The 23,082-nt window shown below is 40.6% G+C and overlaps 1 protein-coding gene across 1 annotated transcript in view; it reads left to right on the top strand.

The window, feature by feature from the left end:
* Nucleotides 1–23,082, top strand: part of cntfr (ciliary neurotrophic factor receptor) — a 766,412-nt gene that overhangs the window by 729,842 nt on the left and 13,488 nt on the right. The window contains exon 9 of the mRNA XM_028805014.2: nt 14,375–14,567. Coding sequence (XP_028660847.1) covers nt 14,375–14,567 — 193 coding nt within the window. The remainder of the gene's footprint in view (nt 1–14,374; nt 14,568–23,082) is intronic.

Here is a 23,082-nt window from a genome sequence, read left to right on the forward strand (position 1 = left end):
TTCGTGGGCTGCCGCCGTGTATTGTGTGTCTTTAATTTTCTGTGACAGTAATACTGTCTTGTACGGCTCTATTCAATAAGGGCGCGCACAAAAAGGCGAGCTTCAAAAGGGAGACCTCAATTGAGCGCGGCCAATAAAGGCGTTCGTAGATAATTTAGTTCAAATGGCTCTGGAATATGTGAAGAGCAACAAAGGTGCAGATCTTATTTACGTGCGCCTTTATTCGCTTTTGAGGCTCGCCTTTTTGTGTGCGCCCTTATTGAAGGATACCGTCTTGTACGTCCGTAATATACCTTTAATTTTCTCTGGCGGTAATACAGGCGTGCGCGTCGGTAATATGCCTTTAATCTCCTCTGACAGTAATACTGGCTTGTATGTGGCTGTAATATGCGTCACTGTATTGTGTATCTTTAATTTCCTCTCGCAGTAATACTGGTTTGTATTTCCATAAAACGCCTCTAACTTTCTCTGACAGTAATATCGCGCATTGCACCGTACCCCGCGCATGCGCACTTCATCAGAAGACACCCACACACGGACACCTGGACGCACATAGGGATTTTATATATATAGATTATTACTTATGTCAGCGTTTCTCAACCTTTAAGTATTTGCGACCCGAGTTTTCATAACAGTTTTAATCGCGCCCCTCTAACATTTTTTTGAAAGGAGCCCACTAATACCAATTTGTTCTTTTTTAATTAATGATATATCTTAGATGCATATTTTATTATACTTACTTAACTTTTATCGACATTTGTCTAACTCTATATTTACTGTATTTTTCTAGTATCAGAATGTAGTTTAATTTAATTTGTTTTGGTTTCAATAGATGTATTTTTCATATTTTCAATTCTTGTTTTCTTTTTTTCACATCTTCGCGCCCCCCTTTTTGTTACTTCGCGCCCCCCTAGGGGGGCCCGCCCCACAGTTTGAGAACCACTGACTTATGTTATGTGGTTCTACATGATGCAACTGGTTAAAGAAACGAATATGTGCTTGATTCCTCTTGACTGTATGTGATTCATTTTATTTCATCTGTAATGATTGTGCTTCTTTTGCAATATTACTTCAAGCTCATTTGATTTTAAGTAATTTTGTCACAGTTTCACCATATTGGTGATATTCAAGTAAAGTTTGTTCATTTCGCATCATCACTTGACTCTTCATTTGTCACTTCGTTTAGCTGTGTGTCAAACTTTGCAAACTACACAATAACCGGCAGCAAATTAACTCCAGTTGTAGATATGAATACAAACACAACGACGGACAGCAGGTCTACAACTGTAATATTCACGGTTGAGCGACTTCCATTTTTTGTTCACAGGAGGGTTTTCCTGAAGTGATCGAATTAGCGATGCTTTAGTAAAAATTGCGTGTGTTTGGGATATTGAGGGCATACAATTGGATATCTTGATTTTGCGACACAGGATTCATAAACATTTCTGGTATTGTTTGCTGTTGTCCAGCGTTGGTCACTTTAGATGCCTGTTCTATCAGAAACTTTGTTATCTCTGTTTTTCCTGAAAACATAAGGTTAAAAGCTACATGGGGTAATAAACATATATATATAGAATTTTTAGATGGAGGAATCCTTGAAGTGGGGTTGAGAAGATTATGTTAAGGACATTAACACATTGCAGAATCAGCAGTGTGGATTCACAGCTCGTGCATCCTGTGTCTGAACCAGAGGTGTATCTTTGATTTGATGGTATCATGTTTTTTGCCCCCTTTTTGTCATCTTGTTCCTCCTCATGATGCTTTTTAAGTTTTGCCTAACCTCTGAGCCCAGTGTCCAACAATTTGTTAAAGATATTTTAGAAAATTACAACAATCTGGACAAGAACAGGCCATTCAGGCCAATAAAGACCATCAGTCCTATCTACTTAATTCTACTTAAAATAACATCAACTCAAGTTTTGAAAGTCCTTGAAGTCCTACTGTCTACCACACTACCTGGTCACTTATTCCAGGTGTCTGTGGTTCTCTTTGTGAAGAAAAAACTTTCTAATGTTTGTGCGAAATTTACCCTTCCAAATGTGTCCCTGTGTTCTTGATGAACTCATTTTAAAGTCACCATCTCGATCCGCTGAACTAATTCCCTTCATAATTTTAAACACTTCAGTCAGGTCTTCTCTTAATCTCCTTTTATTTAAACTGTAAAGGCTCAGATCTTTTAATCCTTCCTCATAACTCATCCCCTGTAGCCCTGGACTCAGCCCTGGACTTCTGATACAGACGAGCTTGGTTTTGAAGTTGCTAACATACATATGATGTTGCAAAACGTGGTGGGTGGGTAGCAGTGGTTTTTGTCCCCCTTGGGGTTTAGACAGTCTTGTGCAGTCCAGGTGGGAGTGAATGACGAGGGACTTGAGCCTTTGAACCCCCCCATTTCTGACACCAATGGTTTGAGCCCAATGGCCTGCTGTTTGTCCATGTGGAGTTTCATCTTTTTCTCTTTCTTCATCTTCTCCCACTTCTATGGGGTCAACGTGCTCAATTAGCCTTCTCCACACAGTTCAGTCCTGCACCTCTTCCACCCTTTCTCCTTCAGGTCTTCTTTCACTTTATTCATCCTCCTCTGCTTTGCCCCCCCCCCCTCCCCTCCCCCCTCTTTCTCTTCCCCTATACTCTCATTCCCATCTCACTTTCGTCCACATATTCCCTGTCTCTCATCACCACATGTCCATAACACTTCAGCCTACTTTCCTACACTTTCTGAGATATCTCCACCACTTTTGGTGTACCTCTGATTGTCTCATTTCTTATTGTGTCCCATTTTATAACTCCAGACATCCACCTCATTTCTACCACATCCAACTTCTTTTCTTGTGCTTCCTTTACTTGCCATGTCTCAGCTCCATACATCATTGCTGGTCTCACCACAGTCTTAAAAACCTGACCTTCAAACTTCTCCTTAATTCTTTGGTCACACACTACTCCAGATACCCTCTTTGCATGTTTTAGACGTGTCCGTGTGGAGTTCCTCTGAGCTCTCTGCTTTCACCTCTGCATCCTCAAAGACATGCAGGTTGGGAAGTCCGTATTTGCCCCAGGTGGGACTGAATGTCTGACAGAGTGAGCCTGGTATTAAACTGGTGCTCCACCCTGGGCTGTTTTCTGCCTCACACCTTCAGCCCCTCACAACCATGAATTAGATGAAGCAGGTCAGAGAACGGTTGTGTTAAAGTGAGCATGGAGAAAACCGAAACATGCCATTAAAACTCTGGACATGGTGACCAGCTTATGCTTGACTTGTGTTTGCCATTTAACTTTACAGCCGATTTTGTGATGAACATTCTGTCAAATGCAAACCCAGGCATGGGTGACAAGCTCTGTGGAGAGCTAAAGACGAGTTTAGAGCTCGCGGCTTTAGTGGATTCGACTGCAGCACATTAGTCACATACTGTAAGTCAGACGCCTTTATGGAGCAAATCCCCAGCAATCCTACAAAAGAACAAAATGAACTCGAAGCTCAAAACACTGACCATCAGAAAAGTGTGGAGTCCAGTCAGGAAACTTAAAGAGGGTCTCACAATGGGAGTCAGATATGCTTTTATGATGTAAACGGTTGCTGTATATGGACAATTCAGCAGATTACACATTGATTTTGGACTTTGTTTCTAATAAAAATGTAATTGTACGTGCGGAATTAACAACAATGGAGAAGCATCATAGGTGTCTGGTCAGGCTGCAATTTTATCCTCAAATTCTTATTCTTTCATTCATTATCCACACCCAATTATTCCAATACAAAGCCGTTGACTTCCTATTTTTTGACATGGTAAAGGGCTGAGTGGGACTTTATTTAAATAATTATGTATTTGATACACTGGAAATATTGTAAGTCATCAACTGGTGGGTGCTTGGGGGCCTTTTGGATGGTCCCATCTGAGTTGTGACCAGGGTCGTTAGAAGGCTAGTAACAGTAAAAGTCCATCTGAGGGCATCCTAGTCAGGATTAACTATCAGTAAGGACATCCAGGAAGAGCTGCAGTGCTTTAAAATCATCTTTTTCTGAAATCACTTTTTCGAATGAAGGTTGTGGTGGCAGCAGGCCAAGCAAGTCAGCCCAGACTTCCCAGTTCTCAGCTACAGATTCCAGCTCTTCCTGGGGATTCCCAGGAGTTTCCAAGCCAGCTGAGTGATGTAACCCCTCCAGCAACCCTGGATCCCCTTCAGAGTCTCCACACAATGGATACCCTTGGAGCGGCAATAGGGGGAGCCATTAAGGGGGGCATCCTTACGATATACCCTAACCACCCGAACTGGCTCATCTCAATCTGGATAAGCAGCGACTCTACCCTGAGGCTTTCCCAAATTGCTGAGCTTCTTACCCTGTCATGGAGTGTCAGCTCAGCCACCCTGCGAGGCCACCTCATTTCTGCCACTTACTATCACAATCACAATCAGGTTCACTACAAATGGGACAGGGACGGGGAAGTAGAGCGACTGGTAAACCAAGAGTTTTGTCTTCAGACTCCACTCTCTCTTCACCACCATGGAATGGGTACAGCACCCGTAAACCAGCTGCCACCACTAGAATCCACTTGTCTACATCACGTTCACTTTTTCCAACACTTGCCGACAAGATCCCAAGGCTCTTGAACTTCCCCACTTGTTCCACAGTTGTTCCCCCCTCGACTGGAGGGAGCAATTCATTCTCTTTTCTGAGGGAGGACCATGACCTCTGTCTTAGAGGTGCTGATTCTCATCCCTGCCGCTTCACACTCAGCAGAAAATCACTCAAAGGTCAAAGTCAGCTGAGGCAAGGGCTATTAATGGCCCTTATATAAATTGAGTGTGTTCTTTTATTTTATAACATGACAAACATTTTCAAACGTGCTTCAGTCAGAAAATATCTTGGGATGAAGCACAAGTCCTTTATAATGTCTACTTTTACACACATACGTCAGGCCAATATGGAATCTCCACATAACCTAAGACGGGGTCATGGCCTGTCCTGGCAGTACTTGGATAGAAGGCAGGAGACGGTGCTGGTCTGTCCATCTCACGGCTCACTTACACACACCACCCCACGTACAGTACATGCAGGTCAGTTTAGAACGGACATTTAAACTAATCTGCAAATTCTGGAGGGTTGTGTGAGAGAAAAGAAAACACCTCGAGGAAAATCTGGTTAGACACGGAGAGAGCGAGTAGACAACATAGACAACGACCAGTGCAGCCTTTGAACCATTAGAGCCTCACTAGCAGCCTGCTGCAGCATATGGAAGGGCCCATGTCACAGTATGTTTGTGCGGTTAATTTGATATTAACATCATGGATCTGGCAGTGTCAAAAGAGAGGAAGCGTGTGCTAGTAATGTGTACATGGCACAGGCATTCAACCTTAAAATAGAGCCTAAATGAATTAAACATTGGCTTCAGCAGCCAGGCCTCTTTGTCTTGTATTTTAAAGGAATTTGACATATTATATAGGAGAAAGAGAAACTGAAATAAGGTTCACAGTAACAGCAACAAAAGGGACTTTCTATAGTTCTTCAAGGATATTCTTTCTCACATCTCATAAAACTGTGGGATCGTTGAACAGGAGCTCCATGATGGCGCCTCAGTGTCATGTGTCTTTGTCCTTGCATTCATCCTCATTGAAGAACATTGCCACAGATGCCACTAAAATCCACAAAGAAGATTAATTTTGATTCTGAAATGTGAAGCAAAATGTCACCAGTATGTGTTGGTGTTTCCACTCAAAATGTCGGTAACCACAGTCAGTCATTTTCTAACCCACTTAGCCCTGAACAGAGTCACGGGGGTCTCCTGGAGCCTATCCTAGCTAGCATAGTACATAAGGCAGGAACAAACTCTGGACAGGGTGTCAGTCCATCGCAGGGCAAACACACACACACACACACTCGGGCCAATTGAGTAACGCCAATCCATCAAAACTGCAATGCATTGGATTGTGGGAGAAAACCCATGCAGACACGGGGAGAACATGCAAACTTCACGCAGGGAAGACCTGGGACATGAACCCCAGTCTCTTTACTGCAAGGCAGAAAAGCTACCACTGTGCCACCATGTCACCCAAATTTATACAGTAGGCGTTAGGCCGAGTGCAGAGGCTTCTACTACAATAATAAAATAATAATTCATTACATTTATATAGCGCTTTTCTCAGTACTCAAAGCGCTATCCACACAGGGAGGAACCGGGAAGCAAACCCACAATCTTCCACAGTCTCCTTACTGCAAAGCAGCAGCACTACCACTGCGCCACCTGTGAGCACTACTAGTAGGAGGTGAAGCAGCAGTGTGGACCTGCAAATAAAACAGGACTGTGCAACACAAAAAAAACACAACTATTGTTTAGAAATTCCAAAAATGTGATGATTTTTGGATTAAAATATGTGATATTGTAAGAATTACTAATAAACATTATTCATCATGTCGGTCTTGGCTGAAAGTCATGTTATGACGCCAAACTCCAGACAGGAACATGAAGGGAACGTGATTAAAGCATCCGTACGATTCAATTCTTTCACCATGAAGTCATGAAACAAAATAATACACCAATTTTGGTATATATATTGCAGAAAGCAGCCCGGACACAGACAGGCAGACATGTTTAAATCACCCACAACACGTTTATTAAACTGTCTACTCTTTACAAAGTGCACACACAACCCCCAAAGTCCCCTGGCCTCACAATGCCTCTTTCACTCTTCAGGCAGCCTCCACTCCTCTCCATCAAGACCTTGTCCTCTGCACTCCCAACTCCAGCCAACGAATGGAGGGAGGCGGCCCCTTTTATACACACCCGGACGTGCTCCAGGTGCCTCCCGATTAGCTCCTGCCGGCACTCCCCAGTGTGGTGGAAGTACCGGCTGCGCACCCGGAAGCACTCCCGATGTCCCTGGTCTTCTTTCCCCCAGCGGAAGTGCTGAGGGCCAGGGCTCCAAAGGCATTGGGGCGCCCCCTGGCGGTGACCACGGGCCCCTATAGGGTTGAGCTTCCAAGCTCAATTCCCATGGTCCCCAAAGCCACCAGTGTGGTCGCCCCCACGTGGTCTGGGGGAGGCGTAAGCACTCCTTCGGGGCATCTTGGCTGGGTACCACCCCCAGCCACCTGTGACAATATATATATATGTATATATAGTCATCATTTGAGGCAAGGACAAGACTTGAAAGAAATATTGTGGTGCCAGCTGGGCCACCCTGTTTACTTGCAAAATGAAAGAACTGAGAATAACAGGTGAGTGAAAGAGCAATGCCTAAAAAAAGCAATCTTTTAACCTCCTGGACCTGAAAGGGCAGGGACAACTACACTTAGTGGGTCTCTTCTCTAAGCTGTCAGTGATAATAGTGATAAAAGAGTTAGCAATAACTCCCCCTGGTGTCCCAGGGTGGAAATACTTGCCTCAAATTAGCCCAGAAGGTGACCCTTGGACACACATACATGACTATATATATTTTATATATATACATGTATATATCTGTGTATGTATATATATATATATATATATATATATATATATATATATATATACTACTGTATATATAAATGTATAGTCACCTTAATAAAATGACAAGTGAATGTGTTTCTGTGCATCAATTTCACTGCTACATCTCTATTATACTCCATTTGTTATGGGATTCATAAAAGCAGTGTTAATGCTAGTGATGCGCCATCTGTTGGAATATAAAATTCAATGCAGTTTACTACTACATGCATTGCAGAATTCTAGTAGGTGGTGCACTGCAAACAATAATGTGAATATGCTCATCAAGGAGTAACTGTCAAAAAGTCAGGTTATCAAAAACTACACTTATCTGTGTATAAATCCAGTTGCTAAGGATAGGAAGAAAAATTTAAAAATAGCCAAAACATGTAAAAAAAAAAGGAAAGAGAATCAAAAATGCAAATAAATATTCCTAATAAGGGTCTACAAATAACAAAAAAAACCAACAGTCTTACAGGCTTATTCTATTGTCCGGTGTTATTTGCTGACAATAGCAGCATGGTATTGACGTTCTTGACCCCTCTCAGGCCACATGAGCAAGGTTTATAGATGTAATGCTAACGACTGATAACTTTGTATGGTGGGCAATGGATTAGTGAAAATAATGGTAAATTGACACACACATCAGGAAACCAGTTGCTAATTCAGGCCAACTTAGTAGAGACTGTTGATTGACAAAGGCAATGAATTTTGCTACTACAACTAGTTGTGATGCACCATCTGTTGGAATGACAAATGTAATGAATTTTATTATTTCAAATGTTTGTGATGTGCCATCTGTTGGAATGGAAATTGCAATGCATTTTATTATGACAAATGTCTTTGTGCACCATACATTGGAATGGCAAATGTAATGCATTTACAGTAAAGACTTTTTGTGAAACGCCATCTGTAGGATTGACAAATTCAATACATTTTATTGCTACATGCATTACAAAACACCTTCCCATACTGTATATGGTGCACTGCAAACATTAACACCAAAGTCTCTCAGTTATTTACAGTAAGTAATCAGACTCTTTGCTGTGATACTCCCAAATGGTGCTCAGGTGGATGTTATAATTCCTCTTGGGATGTGTTGAGAGCTTGACTGGTGTCCACCAGTGGAAAACTGAATTGATTGCACATCACTTGGAATGGTACATGAGTGCCTGTGTATTTATTAAATTCCAATGAATTAATCTAATGGTTTTTTTTTTACTGCTGGGTGGCTTTTTCCATAGAGTTACTGAGTCATCCTCCTTTACAATTGGGGGTTCTCCAGTTCAGTCCTGGGCTCCCCCAATGGCTGCAGGTTTTTGTCCCAAGCAGTTTCACATCGAGCGAGTCATTTTTACCTTGTTTTATTGATCTCCTCTTATTGATCTTTTGAAAAGTGCACTAGAGTTAGATTTTACATTTATACAAAACTACAACATGCCTGAAGAAGGACCCTGAGCTGCCTCGAAAGCTCACAAAGCTTGTAATCTGGTCATTTAGCCAATAAAAGGCGTCATCATTTCGATTCACTTCTCATTACAACACTTAGAAGTACTTTTATTTTTCACCATATCCTTTGATGCTTAACTCTGTCTTTTTCTTTTGTAATTCACTTTTTCTGTTAATTATGTGCAAATACTGAAAATTAATGACAAGTCCAGCAGTCACCAGGGCAGGCACCACTCCCTGCTAAAAGGCAGGTGTTTTAGTGTTACCAATTTGTAAGACAATTTAAAAAGAACGCAACATCAAACAAATCTAAACGTTATTGGTTTGCATCTAAATTCCCTGCTTCATTCAGTAACAGACATACCTAGTTTGTCATTTCTCATCTGATACAAAACAACACAAAGGTAGGAGTCCAACTAAAAGATGAAATTGGTTGGAATAAAACCCTGCAGGCCTGAACTTGAGGACCACCGGGTTAGAATGCTCAAACACGGGAGTATTGATGATGTCGGGCAAAAAGCAGCAGCTGCCTAAGCCCATGGAGTCTCGGCACTTAGCCGCTCCCGCTCGACAGACAGACAGACAGACAGAGGGAGGGACGCAAAGCGGTGCCAACTCAGGCCTGCTATTCCCTTTCCATGTCTTATTGCAGCATCCCATTACTCAAGTCATGCAAAATGAATAAGATTACAACAGAAAAGGCTGACGCAGCAGAAAGTGTTTTTACCGAGTTTAATCTGATCAGCTCCATTGTCTGGCTGTCTGAAAATATCTCACCGGAAAAACTGCATGAACTTCAATATCAGGCTTTACTTTCAAAGTGACTGTTCACACTTTAATGTCCTGCTTATTTAGCAGTTCCTTCGTGGAAGAATAAAGGAAAAAAAGAAATTAGATGTACAAGATGTTGCCAAAGAATATGGGAAACGTTTTGCTATCGATTCCTTTTTGGCAAATTTAAAATAAATTCACTTCATGTTTCTCATTAGTTAAATAATTGAGCTTCAATATTCTGCCTCCCTTCTGTCACAATGGAGCAGAGGAGCTGTTACTGTATGAATACGCACTGCGTCTCTCTATATATAAAGAACACAAAGATGGGAGTTTAGATGGAAAGGTGCTATAAAAAAAAAAGAATAAATAAAGTCACCCTGTCTGGCCGGCGTGTCAGGCTGCTCTCTTTTCCTGCTGATCCTGCTCTCATGGCCGGGTTGTCTGACAAGGTAGCGCGTTTGATGTTTCTGGTGACAAGTCAGATTGTAAAGCAGCTGCTGTCTGCGACTGAGAAGCTAGACGGCGTCTGCTTAGGTTTCGCAGGTCATTTACAGAGATTTATGTGATGCGACATTTCGAAGAAACATAAGATAGAACTCGGCCAGCTATTAGGAGCCTGTCTGCACGGCTGCACGGTTCAGGAGGAGTTCCCATTAAAGAAATTGGCACGAGAACATCCAGTGCCCTCCACCCCCCTATCCACTCCACGTGCCAGGGGTCTTTTTTTTTTCCCAAAAAATATATTTTAAGCCTGGGGGTATAAAAGCATTTTTAAACATTTTTCCTTTCATAATTAATGTTTTAAGGCTTTTAAAAGGATAAACCCTATATATATTTTACAACAAGCTCAAAAACTTATTTTACTAATAACCTACATTTTTAAAAGTTGACATGTTTTATCTATTGCAGCTCTGCACAAAAACACTTTTATACTACAGCAAAGTTCAAGGTCACCAAAGAAAGACAAGACATACAGCAAGACAAGGGCCCTATTTAAAAAAAAATGTGGGGTAGTGGACTTCAAGCCCTGAGACTGTGGGTTCAAATCCCACTGCTTGACACTTGTGACCACAAGTCACCTGACCTGCCTGTGCTCCCATTGGAAAACCAAAAAGAAATGCCACCAGTTGTATCATAAATGTTGTAAGTCACCTTGGATAAAGGCATCTGCCAAATAAGTACATGTAAAAATGGAGGCACGAGGGTGACGGCCCTAGAAGGATGCCAGGTTAACAAAGCAGGAAAATCACAATTCACCAGTATTGATCCGCATAAGAGAAGTTACTTACAATGTGTATATATTGGGTTACTCAGCTCCGGTCCATTCTAAGTAGTTCCATAATTAGACGCCAGGCCTAGCAGATAATGAAACTTGTATTTAATTCTATGGCTTGTTAGAGTTTTTCTTAATTACATTGTAGATTTTTCATTTTCTGAGAATATTATCCATTTGTTTTGTAGTCCATAACAAATGTGAATCCTTGGGTCCTTCCCTTCTCTCTCATTTAAAAAATTGAGACTTGACAGCTCTGTAATGCCACTCTGACTTTGTTAAATCATCTGTATTAAACTTACTAAACTTTAAACATAAGTGAATTTGGGCTGTGAATGTGGGTCAAGTGTGTGTGTGTATCTTGAAGGGATCCTACTCAGTTGGGCCCTTAAGCAAGACACTTAACCTGAAAATTGCTCCAGGTTTGCTGTACAATGGCTGACAATTTCCCTTTGGGGATTAACAAAGTATATCAAAAATCAAAAAATCTTCAGCCTTTGATGGACTGGCACCCTGTCCAGGGATAGTTTCTGCCCTGCATCCAATCCAGTGCTTGCTGGGATAAACCCCTGGTACCCCATAAACCTGCCCTGGATAAGTCAATTAGGAAGATGGATGGATTGATACCTATAACGTCTACTCAGTTCTTGTCACTCGATTGCATTCTAAGTATTCTCCAAATGTGTGATAAGGGAAACACATATCATGATAAGGTAGAGGAAGGACTGGCACCCGGACACAAGCAAATGTCCTTGACAGGTTCATTCATGGTCTCCTGCTGTCTTCTTGACTCTTCCTGCCACACTGCCCATCTTCTTTTTGTTGCCAGGTCTGACCTCCCATGCGGTTCAGGGTGCCTACTTTTTAAGTTGCATTAGCACTCGAGGCTCCATCCACCTTGCTGCAGACCCTCACCTTCTTGTTCTCTCACAGGTTGTGTCACTACAATCACTACAACAAGCCTGTATAAAGTGATAAAATATAAGCGATCCCAAGTGTGCTTTATTTCAGTCATCATTGTCTACAGAACCGAGACAGCAATTCATGTCTGGGAAACAACATTCAGTGTCAATAACAGCTCTTGGCCCTGACTTTCTGAGTTGATTCCATGGCCATGAAAGGTTGTCTCAGCGGAAGACGAGCAGCAAAGTGAAGTGACGTCTTCTTTTAAAATGACTGAATGTCAGTGTTTTGTTTTTTGTGTTTTTCCTTCCTTAAATACTTGGATATGCTGTTCTACAATATGTGTGAAATCTCAAGATGTGGATCAATACTCAATAACATTTTTGGCTTAAAAATGGACATAATTAAGTTGTAAAGCTTTTGTTTACAATGGGACACTGGATACTTTTGTCACTATACAGCACTGGTCACTAATAGCTCGTTAAACTTATTTTACTTGTGACCTATACTTGACTTTTTTATGTTTTTGTGTCCAACAGTTACTGCTGAGTATCATCCAGAGCAGCGGTTCTCAAACTGCGACGTGCGAAGTAACAAAAAGTGGGTGCGAATGTTGCCATATGTGGCTTAATTTCGCTATTTGTGATTACATCTTACCTGAAGAAGGGGCCTGAGTTGCCTCAAAAGCTTGCATATTGTAATCTTTTTAGTTAGCCAATAAAAGGTGTCATTTTGCTTGGCTATTTGTAGGAAAATTTTAAACATGTAGTGGTGTATCGGCATCAAAAAAATATAGGAATAAATTATATTAGGTTTTCAAAAAAACGTTAGGGGGGTGCGATTAAAACTGTTATGAAAACTCGAGTTGCAAATACTTAAAGGTTGAGAAATGCTGGTCCAGAGGATCTATCCCTCTTCTAGACTCACCACTGATCGTTGTCCTGGAATCCTCTTGGAGAATCGATGTCGATCATCGTCCGTTTAGGACGGGGATGTCCCTCTTGGAGAATCAACACCAGTTATCGTCCTTTTCCCCCTTTGAGAATCTCCTCCAATCACCGTCCAGGGTGGGGTGGGGAGATTTGTCCCCTTTGGAGAATTGCCACCGATTGTTGTTCCGTGGGAGGAATGTGTCCCTGTTGTAGAGTCACTGCTGATTGCTGTCTCGTCGTCCTTCTTGCAAAATCATCACTAATTGTCATTTTGGAGGTGTCCCTCTTGGAGAATCGACATCAATCGTCTTCCTTTCCCCACTGCGAGAATCTCCAATTTTTGCCGCCCAGAGTGGGGTGCAGTTATTTGTCCCCTTTGAAGAATTGCCACTGATGATCGTCCCATTGGGGGGAAGTGTCCCCCTTGTAGAATCATCACCAATTGCCAACACATCATCCTTCTTGGAGAATCGTCGCCAATTGTCATCCTTTTGGGATGTCACCCTTGAAGAACTGCCGCCGATTGCCCACTCCCTATCACCATCCCATCATCCTTCTTGGAGAATCACAGCTAGTTGTTGTTTTGGGAGTGGGGGGTTGCGGGTAAGGCAAGTTCCCCATGCCCGTGACAACCTATTGCAAGTTATCCTGGAAACCATTCACAACCCTTACCCATTCTGTACTAATGTGATTCACGATTCAGTGCCACCCAAGATCAGACATCATGCAATCCATTTGGGTCTTGGCACGTACTTTTACAAACACCGCATTGCATCATAAACTTTATTTTCTCCACTCTGTATGAAAACATGAGGTTAAAATTCTTTTCTTGGCCATTGCTACAAACTGCATGGGGTAAGCAACATATAAATAAAATGATTTTTGGGTGGAGTATTCCTTTAATGCTTAATTTTGCATGTGGCAGAAAAGACTGAAGTACCCGGAGTAAAACCCATGGAAACACGGAGGGAACATTCAAAACCTGAGCTTCACCTTTTGGAGACATAAACCAGCAGCGCAGCCGACTGTCATGTCACCAATGTCATTATTAATTTTAATTCAACAATTTAATCAACGTACAGACCTCTTTTTTCCTGATAATTATTCAAGTATTTGTATTAGCTAGCAGGTATGCTGAAAACAGTAGTGAACATTTTTAATTTTTACACAATGCATTCTTAGATGTATTACACTGTACAATAAAACCTTGCCTGAATGTTATCGTATTATATTTCAAACATCTCCTGAAGTGTAAATGTCATATTTTTAAACATGTCACCCAGCCCAGCATATTCTGTTTAGAGAAATCAGAATGCTATTTTGCCATGAACTGTAACCATGTAGGCGTTCATTTGATGTATGGTATACTCCAGCGTGCTGCCATGCTGAAGAGAATGGAATGTCTTCCGCAAAAAAAGCCGCTACCTCTTTTTGACTGCTCCTCTGTCCTTAAATCATCCCGACTTCAGATGGTGGCAACTTGCCCGTTGTTGCTTTTTCTGCTGAATCAATGTGCACAACAGTCCTTGTTAATTCAGAGTGGCATGTGCAGTTTAATACATCTGTCTGATTTTCCTTTCCAGATGGAGCTGTCAGACAGCACTTCATACACCATTACTGATGCCTATGCGGGAAAGGAGTACATCATTCAGGTCGCTGCCAAAGACACTGAGATTGGGACCTGGAGTGACTGGAGTGTAGCGATTCATGCCACTCCCTGGATTGAGGAGCCAAAGCAGATCATTATAACCACCACCACGGAAGCAGACGAAAATGGTACGTGTTTACAGCAGTCGCCTGGGTCGTCTTCTGTGTTTACAAATGATATGTTTCTTCATGCTTATACTGCATTTTTCAGCTTTCTTGTTGATTTATATACCAATGTAAACATTCACAATGCAAAAATTACATTTAAAACCAACAGCAACCATTTCTAGTCGCTGAAATGATCATTTTGATGTGTTTCCAGTAATCTAGCAGTGGTGTACACTGCATACATTACAACACTCTCGTTTAATCCAGTTCAATCCTGACATCATGGGGCACAAGTCAGGAAACAGCACTTTACATCTAAAATATGTCCATGTTAAACAAATTTGTGACTCCAAAGATGTTTTCACACTCCAACTCCATTTCCTTTGTGCTGGACTAAAGAGGCAGAAGAAAAACTGCAGGATTGCTTTGATTGTGTAAACAGAGGCATGTTTAGAGGCTCCTCGTCAGTTTTGGTTTTCATCGAAAAAAGTGAGGATGACCTATACAAACAATCTTCATATTTCCAAATAAATGACAACACACAATGAACGAAACAAAACACTCGATGTGGGAATAGAAGCATTTAATTAATTTGCATCAAGCTGAATCAGGAGATGATTAGTTACTTTGTTTTAATCTCCAATTAGCTCGGACAGGTTTCACATAGCAAACTTTCATGCAAACCAGAAGTAACAATAAATGCCTTGTGGGTGTGTTGCAGACTTCCTTAGGTCAAAGCGGTGTTTTCCTAGGAAACTCACCATCATGAATCGACAAGAGCTGCGCTCGTGCACCAACATATTTCTGATGAACTTGTAGTTTGTTTGCCAAGCAGAGCTCAGTCAGCAGAATGTCTTTTATCTGATGACTAGAAGAGAGCATGAAAATAAGGACACATTTTTTCTGACAAGTCTATCGTGTGCTCTGCTGACAGCAAAGAAAGATGTGCCTCAGTTTCCTTTAGACAGGAGACTTACTGAGTGCAATTTCATGATTGTGTGCATATTGAACCTCCAACAGCCTGAACGTCACCTCTATTTAGACGATCTCAAATCACAAATCTGAATGCTATAGCCCTGCAAATATTTGTTAATAATGTTCTGTTGGGAATTTTTATTTCACATTTAATTCATAGTATCAAGCTAAATGCACCCCCAGTGTGCAATCACATTGAGAGGGCGCCCCATCTGTGCCAATCACTCTTGCGGTTTAAGAGTAGGAGGTTTCATCATTAGTTGCAAAAGGCATTCATTAAAACAGTAACTCTTCTTCTTCTTCTTCTTCATTCCTTTTTGGTCCTTTTGGACCATAGGGTAGCAAGACCCTTCCATCTAATACAATTCAAAGCGATATCTTCTACACGGTCTTCACTAAAGATGTTTTTGTTTGCTTAATCCTCCCGAAATATTCTTCATTGTTCTTGGCCTTGCATGTCTAAATTTATGACTGGGTTGAAATCAGTCCATATCCCCTTTATGGCATTCATTGTACATGTCCCACCCATTGCTATCTGCCTCTTTCAACAATGTCCAAAACACGCACATTGTTTAGCATCAAGTCTTCAGATTTAACGTGATCTTTTCAAGATATGTGCAGGATTGCTCTGAGACAGTTTCTATGGAAAACCTTCAAGAGAGTTGTTTATACTTGTTGCCTTTTTTCAGGTCTCACTGGCATACGGGAAGGTAGTCAGAACAACTGTGGAATATACACAGAGTTTGATTGGAGTAGTGAGGGTACTGAGTACCCAAATTGGTCCAAGGTGTTGAAATATTACAGATGCTTTACCAATCCTAACCTTCACGTCTTGCTCAGCATCACCATCACGTGACATGTTGCTACGCGCAAAAGTGAACCAGTCAACATCCTGATTATTAAGCCGATGTTCTCTGCATTTTAGTACAAATCCAGCAACTAAGAAAATATAAAGCTCAATGAAGGTGTCCATTTTCAATTAGAGAGAGGCTCCTTGCAGGTATCCATTTTTCTTCTGGCAGCAAATGAGCTGAGCTCTCCACATAAATGTTGGAAAAGCAGCAACTGCACTATATGCTCCATTTTTGTAATAAGACAGTAACTGAAACCGAAAGGAAAAATCATTTTGAAAAAGTCAAATAAAAGGCCATCACTCTTCCCACTACCTTCTTGCCCAAAAAGAGCACCTGGCATACTTGTTTTCACCTCCATTAATGGACAGCGCCTTAACATTTTCCAAAAGTTTATTGCGTTATTGCAAAACACGGGAATGTTACTAAATCATTATCACAAGCTCAAGGTTATTTTCCCATGGGAATTAAAAGCTGTTTGAAGCTGCAAACAGACTGGCTACACAAAACATCCCAAGGCCCTGCTTCACTTTATCATTATGCAAAATACTCTGAATCCTGCTTTGCTTTTCAGTTTTCCCAGAATACACTGCAGTTATGTTCATCATGACAAAACTTTCAGGTCCTGGCTGTTTACCTGAAATCTGTTATTTGAAAAGGTTAAATCGTCTCTCATACACCGTTTCCGATTCTTGTTTTGCATATTTTTCCTGTGTTTGTGTGGTTTTCCTGAGGAAAACCTTCTAATATCCTAAAGACCTGCCTTATAGGTTAATTGGTAACTCTCAATTAAGGCCTATTCAAAATTATTTTCGTACCATGAAATGCGGCAAAAGTAATAATTCTCGGTTGACCTCTTTAATTTTGGTCCTGTCCATACTGCTCATGTCAGTAATTTCTTACGGACTACTCATTTACATTAAATTAAAGATTACAGAGCCTTTTACCTTCTGTAAAAGGTCCATAAAAATAAACCTAGGTTAAACATGTCCCATTAGAATCAACATGCCTGTAAAATTCCATCATTTGAACAATTCGGACAGAGGTCCTCCAGTAACAATTATTTTGCCGAGTGCTTGAAGTGAAAAACAAAGAACTGTTTGTACTGTTTGTGCTGAATAATGGAGGGTTTATCCCTCAGAAGTTTAAAGGTATGCTGATATGCTCAATCTATATTGAAAAGTATGCTCCCCCTCAACAACTGGAGGTGCACACAGACATATTGTTCTTATAAATACGAGTTTTGTAATGTGGTCCAACTGATGGCACTCACAAGGACACATGCATTAACTACTGGTACTCTAAGAATGTGGAAATGCCATTATGGAGTACCAGACCACACTGGCCCACTTCATGCACTGACTTACCACACCTCCTGGTGTAAAACCATTACTCACTTGCATTATGTGGTGAAGTAAAGTAATTATTACAGGAGGGCCTCTATAATTTTAGTCCTGTCCTAATTGGTCATAACAAGAACTTTTTAACCTCCTTGGCGTTGTTGCGGCAGAAACACACTGCTTAAAGAAGGCACATGGAGTCTCAGTAAGGCAGCAAAATCAAGTTTTACTGCGTGATGCATACACGGATCCAAATCAAATGAAATGAGCACCCAAAATTGGGCAAACCATATTTTTATTACAATTGTTATCATATAACTCATTACTCATCCGCCTCCCAATCATCTTGTAGCTTTAGACCTGCCTCTAATTAGCTCTACCAACACCTTCAGCTTAATGAGAATAGTGTGCCCACTTGGCTAGTATTTACCATTACCTAATGTCCAACAGCTTACCCTATGTTTGTCATCTGATCAAAACTTTCCAACACTGCTCCTTATCCTGTGCAAGTGTCTGAAACCTACTTATCAATTGATTCCCACCAGTAAGTCAGAATCAGGCGAACCCATACATAAGATACTGAGCTAGAGGATTGTCCAGCTGCGCCCCTAAAATGCTGTTTCTTATAAACTACATTTTCCTTGACTTGTCATCACCTGTCCAGGCAGGCAGGCAGAGAGGGAGGCAAAGGCCCAGCCACTGCAAATGGAAGAAAACGACCTATCTGGTTATTCTCTCATGGTTAAGGCTTCAGTAACTGCATTTCTTAAAACAATGGCCTGTTTTAGCCTTCCCAAAATACACAGTGTCCTTGAATAAAATTTTTAAGCTTAGCAGCAACATATTGGTAGTTTACAGCTGCAAAGAGGAAAATAATAAAATATGCAGGCGAGGGCTTTTTATAGTTTAACCCTTAGTGTGCATTAGGACAGTGTTTCTCAACCTCGGTCCTGGGGACCCCCTGGTTTTGTTCCAACCAGCTTCTGTTTATAATTGGACTCCTGGGCTAATTAAGTGATGTGTTATTTCCCAAGTTCTATGATTTGGGAACAATATAGAAATTATAAAACTAAGTTTGGTAATATATATATCTATAGTGGACCCTTGACTTACGAACTCAATTTGTTCGCGAGGGCTGGTTGTAACTCAAGTTGGTTGTAAGTCAAGACTATTTTTCCCATAAGAAATAATGGAAATACCCAAAATGCGTTCAGAACCTCCCACAGCAACACTTGCTTAACCTTTTCATAATAAAAAAGGGTTGTATAATGTGCATAATTTACCAAAACACCAATAATTTTTCTACTGTACTAACCAAAAAGTTATAAAAAGTGCCTAACCTACCAGAAACAACAATTTCATACTGTACTCACCATTTAATTTGACATCTTTGGGCTGCAGGAAGGGAGGAGGAGGAGAATGAAATGGAAGGTGGTTATTGTTTGGAAGGAGCCTCCTTATACAAATCTTTTCTTTGTAAAATTGTCGAGATGGTGGATTTCGATATGCTGTACATATTAGCGAGATCGGTCACACGAACAGCACATTCATATTTCCGCACAATTTCCTTCTTCGTTTTGATTGTGATCGCTTTCTTTACCTTCGTTACCTTCTCTTCCTTCCTTAGCAATTATTGAAATAAATTATATAAATCACTGCACTGACCAAAATTACACATTTCCACAAACACATGTATCTGGGCTCTGACTGACGCTTACAAACGCTCTCAGCTGTTTGTTTACAATCGCGCAAGTGGATACACGTGACCGCATTCAGGTCGTAACGCAAGATGTTGGTCGTAATTCAAAACAAAAATTTTGGTTGTAAATCAAGTTGTTCACATGTCAGGCCGGTCGTATGTCAAGGGTCGACTGTATATATATATATATATATATATATATATATAATATTGCATAGTTTACTGTCAAATTAAGCAAAGAGTACATGACACATGTTTTGCCCTCATTTGGGCTCATCAGGCGTACACACTCTACTGCTCCCCTCATGGGGAATCGATATACATATATATATATATATATATATATATATATATATATATATATATATATATATATATATATATATATATATATATATATATATATATATATATATATATATATATATTAAAATGTACCAAGAAGTTATATGGGAATAATGTATTTTTTTCTTTTTAACAATATTTTCATCTTGATTTTCATTCTACTTTTCTAGGTGTTCTAATTGTTTAATTAATCCATTATTTACTAATTAGTGGGTGTGATGCTAAAGTAGTTGCAGCCTTTGATTATTCTGTGTTGTTTGCCAGCGTTGTCTGCTCTGCTCGTTTTAATTGTCATTAATAAGATACAATGAAGGGGAGAAAGGGCAAAATATAATGAAATCAACAAAAGAGAGTTAAGCATCTAAATCTATAGCAAAAGCAGAAATATTTATAAATGTCTTATAAATGTAAAGATCATGCTGCTGTGCTTTTTTGAATGTAAAATAAAAGTAATACCAGCTAATTACGTAAATGAGATCAGTGTTATCAGGTGTTGTCACTGATTAGGAATCTGGATGGAACAAAAACCTGCAACCACAGGGGGTCCCATGGACCGAGGTTAGGAAACACTGCATTAGGATATACTTATTTTCATATATGCTTATGATTCTCTTTGAATTTATGCAAATCATCAACTTTAAGAATATTCTTTTCTACAGTGTTAACCCCAGGGCTCAGAATTCTACTGTATATACAGTCATATGAAAAAGTTTGGGAACCCCTCTCAGCCTGCATAATAATTGACTCTCCTTTCAACAAAAAGATAACAGTGGTATGTTTTTCATTTCCTAGGAACATCTGAGTACTGCGGTGTTTTCCGAACAAAGATTTTTAGTGACGCAGTATTTAGTTGTATGAAATTAAATCAAATGTGAAAAACTGGCTGTGCACAAATGTGGGTCCCCTTGTCATTGTGCTGATTTGAATGCCTGTCACTGCTCAATGCTGATTACTTGGAACACCAAATTGGTTGGATGAGCTTGTTAAGCCTTCATAGACGGTGTGTCCAATCATGAGATATAAAGGTATTTAAGGTGGTCAATTACAAGTTGTGCGTCCTTCCCTCTGAAGAGTGACAGCATGGGATCCTCAAAGTTACTCTCCAAAGATCTGAAAACAAAGATTGTTTAGTCTCATGGTTTAGGGGAAGGCTACAAAAAGCCATCTCAGAGGTTTAAACTGTCAGTTTCAACTGTAAGGAATGTAATTAGGAAATGGAAGGCCACAGGCACAGTTGCTGTTAAACCCAGCAGGTCAGGCAGGCCAAGAAAAATACAGGAGAGGCATATGCGCAGGATTGTGAGAATGGTTACAGACAACCCACAGATCACCTCCAAAGACCTGCAAGAACATCTTGCTGCAGATGGTGTATCTGTACATCGTTCTACAATTCAGCACAATTTGCACAAAGAACATCTGTATGGCCGCAGGATGATGAGAAAAAAGCCCTTTCTGCACTCAGGCCACAAACAGAGTAACTTGTTGTATGCAAATGCTCATTTAGACAAGCCAGACTCATTTTGGAGCAAAGTGCTTTGGACTGATGAGACAAAAATTGAGTTATTTGGTCATAACAAAAAGCGCTTTGCATGGCGGAAGAAGAACACCGTATTCCAAAAAAAAACACCTGCTACCTACTGTCAAATTTGGTGGCGGTTCCATTATGCTATGGGGCTGTGTGGCTAGTTCAGGGACTGGGGCCCTTGGTAAAGTCGAGGGTCAGATGAATTTAACCCAATATCAACAACTTCTTCAGGATAATGTTCAAGCACCAGTCACAAAGTTGAAGTTATGCAGGGGTTGGATATTCCAACAAGACAATGACCCAAAACACAGTTTGAAATGTACAAAGGCATTCATGCAGAGAGAGAAGTACAATGTTCTGGAATTGACATCACAGTCCCCTGACTTGAATATCATTGAAAGTCTATAGGATGATTTGAAGCAGGCTGTCTATGCCTGGCAGCCATCAAATTGAACTGAACTGGAGAGATTTTGTATGGACGAATGGTCAAAAATACCTCCATCCAGAATCCAGACACTCATCAAAGGCTATAGGAGGTCAGCGTCTAGAGGCTGTTAGATTTACAAAAGGAGGCTCAACTTAGTATTGATGTCATATCTCTGTTGGGTGCCCAAATGTATGCACCTGTCTGATTTTGTTATGATGCATATTGCATATTTTCTGTTAATCCAATAAATTTAATGTCACTGTTGAAATACTACTGTTTCCATAAGGCATGTCAGATATTAAAAGGAAGTTGCTACTTTGAAAGCTCAGCCAATGAGAAACAAAAATCCAAAGAATTAAGAGGGGTTCCCAAACTTTTTCATATGACTGTAAATGTGGTTAAACCTGAGACAAACTCGGGATGATGTTTAATAATCCGCTTTTCAGTGTTAAGCCTGAATAACTCTCGGGACGTTTTCTGCTGCCATCTATTGGATGAAATAACCTCATACTTCAAAAAAATAAATATTTCTAAACGTTTTGCCACTTTATATTAACACTGTAGTAACTCAACAATATTCATGAGTTGGTTGGAGCCTTCCCCCAAAAGCACAATGGCAAATGAAAAGCTGTAAGGCCAGTTTTAGAACAAACTGAAACAGAACCGTTGCTTGAATAGAGCAAGCATGATGAGGATGTGAACTGGTCATCAGATGTTAAAACAGACCATGAAACTGACATGTGTTTGGTAGCCTTCAGCGGGCCAAGTTTCAGTGATGTTCAAGTTTGATGTCAGCTTCATACTACTGCTGACAATCCTGCTCCTCCTCATTGCCCACTTCTGGGTAAACCCGATCTAAAGATGTCTGTTGATCTTGACTATCCAGGCTATTTACGATTTGTTGATGATAGTCTGGTGGAGAAAATAGTTGTTGAAATGAACCACTAAGCTGAGCAGCATCGAAAAAGTCACTGTAAACCATTTGCTTGTCACAGTTGCTGTCAGCCTCTCACTGCAGATGACATGTGGGTGTTTTTCAGTCTCTTGATACCGAAGGGCATAGTGGATAAACCAGTCCTGGTATGGCCTGTTCCACAAACCTGACACCTTTTTTTAGTGAAATTCTGACTGAGTTTCATTGTTCACTCATTATGAAATAACTGTCTTTCACTAATAACGATGACTATGATGAAATCAATCATCTAGCACTGAAACTGTACAAACTGTGAGATGTGTATCAGGTGTTCATCAAAAGGCAGTCATGGATATAGTACATCACATCTAAATGGGTACAATTCTGTGTCAGGTTGTACTTGCTGTGTTAAGCAAGCTCTGGGTACTTATGGTACCGCTAGAGGGACCAAGTCGGGTGCC

This window comes from Erpetoichthys calabaricus, chromosome 7 (assembly GCF_900747795.2).
Source record: "Erpetoichthys calabaricus chromosome 7, fErpCal1.3, whole genome shotgun sequence".
NCBI lineage: Eukaryota > Metazoa > Chordata > Cladistia > Polypteriformes > Polypteridae > Erpetoichthys > Erpetoichthys calabaricus.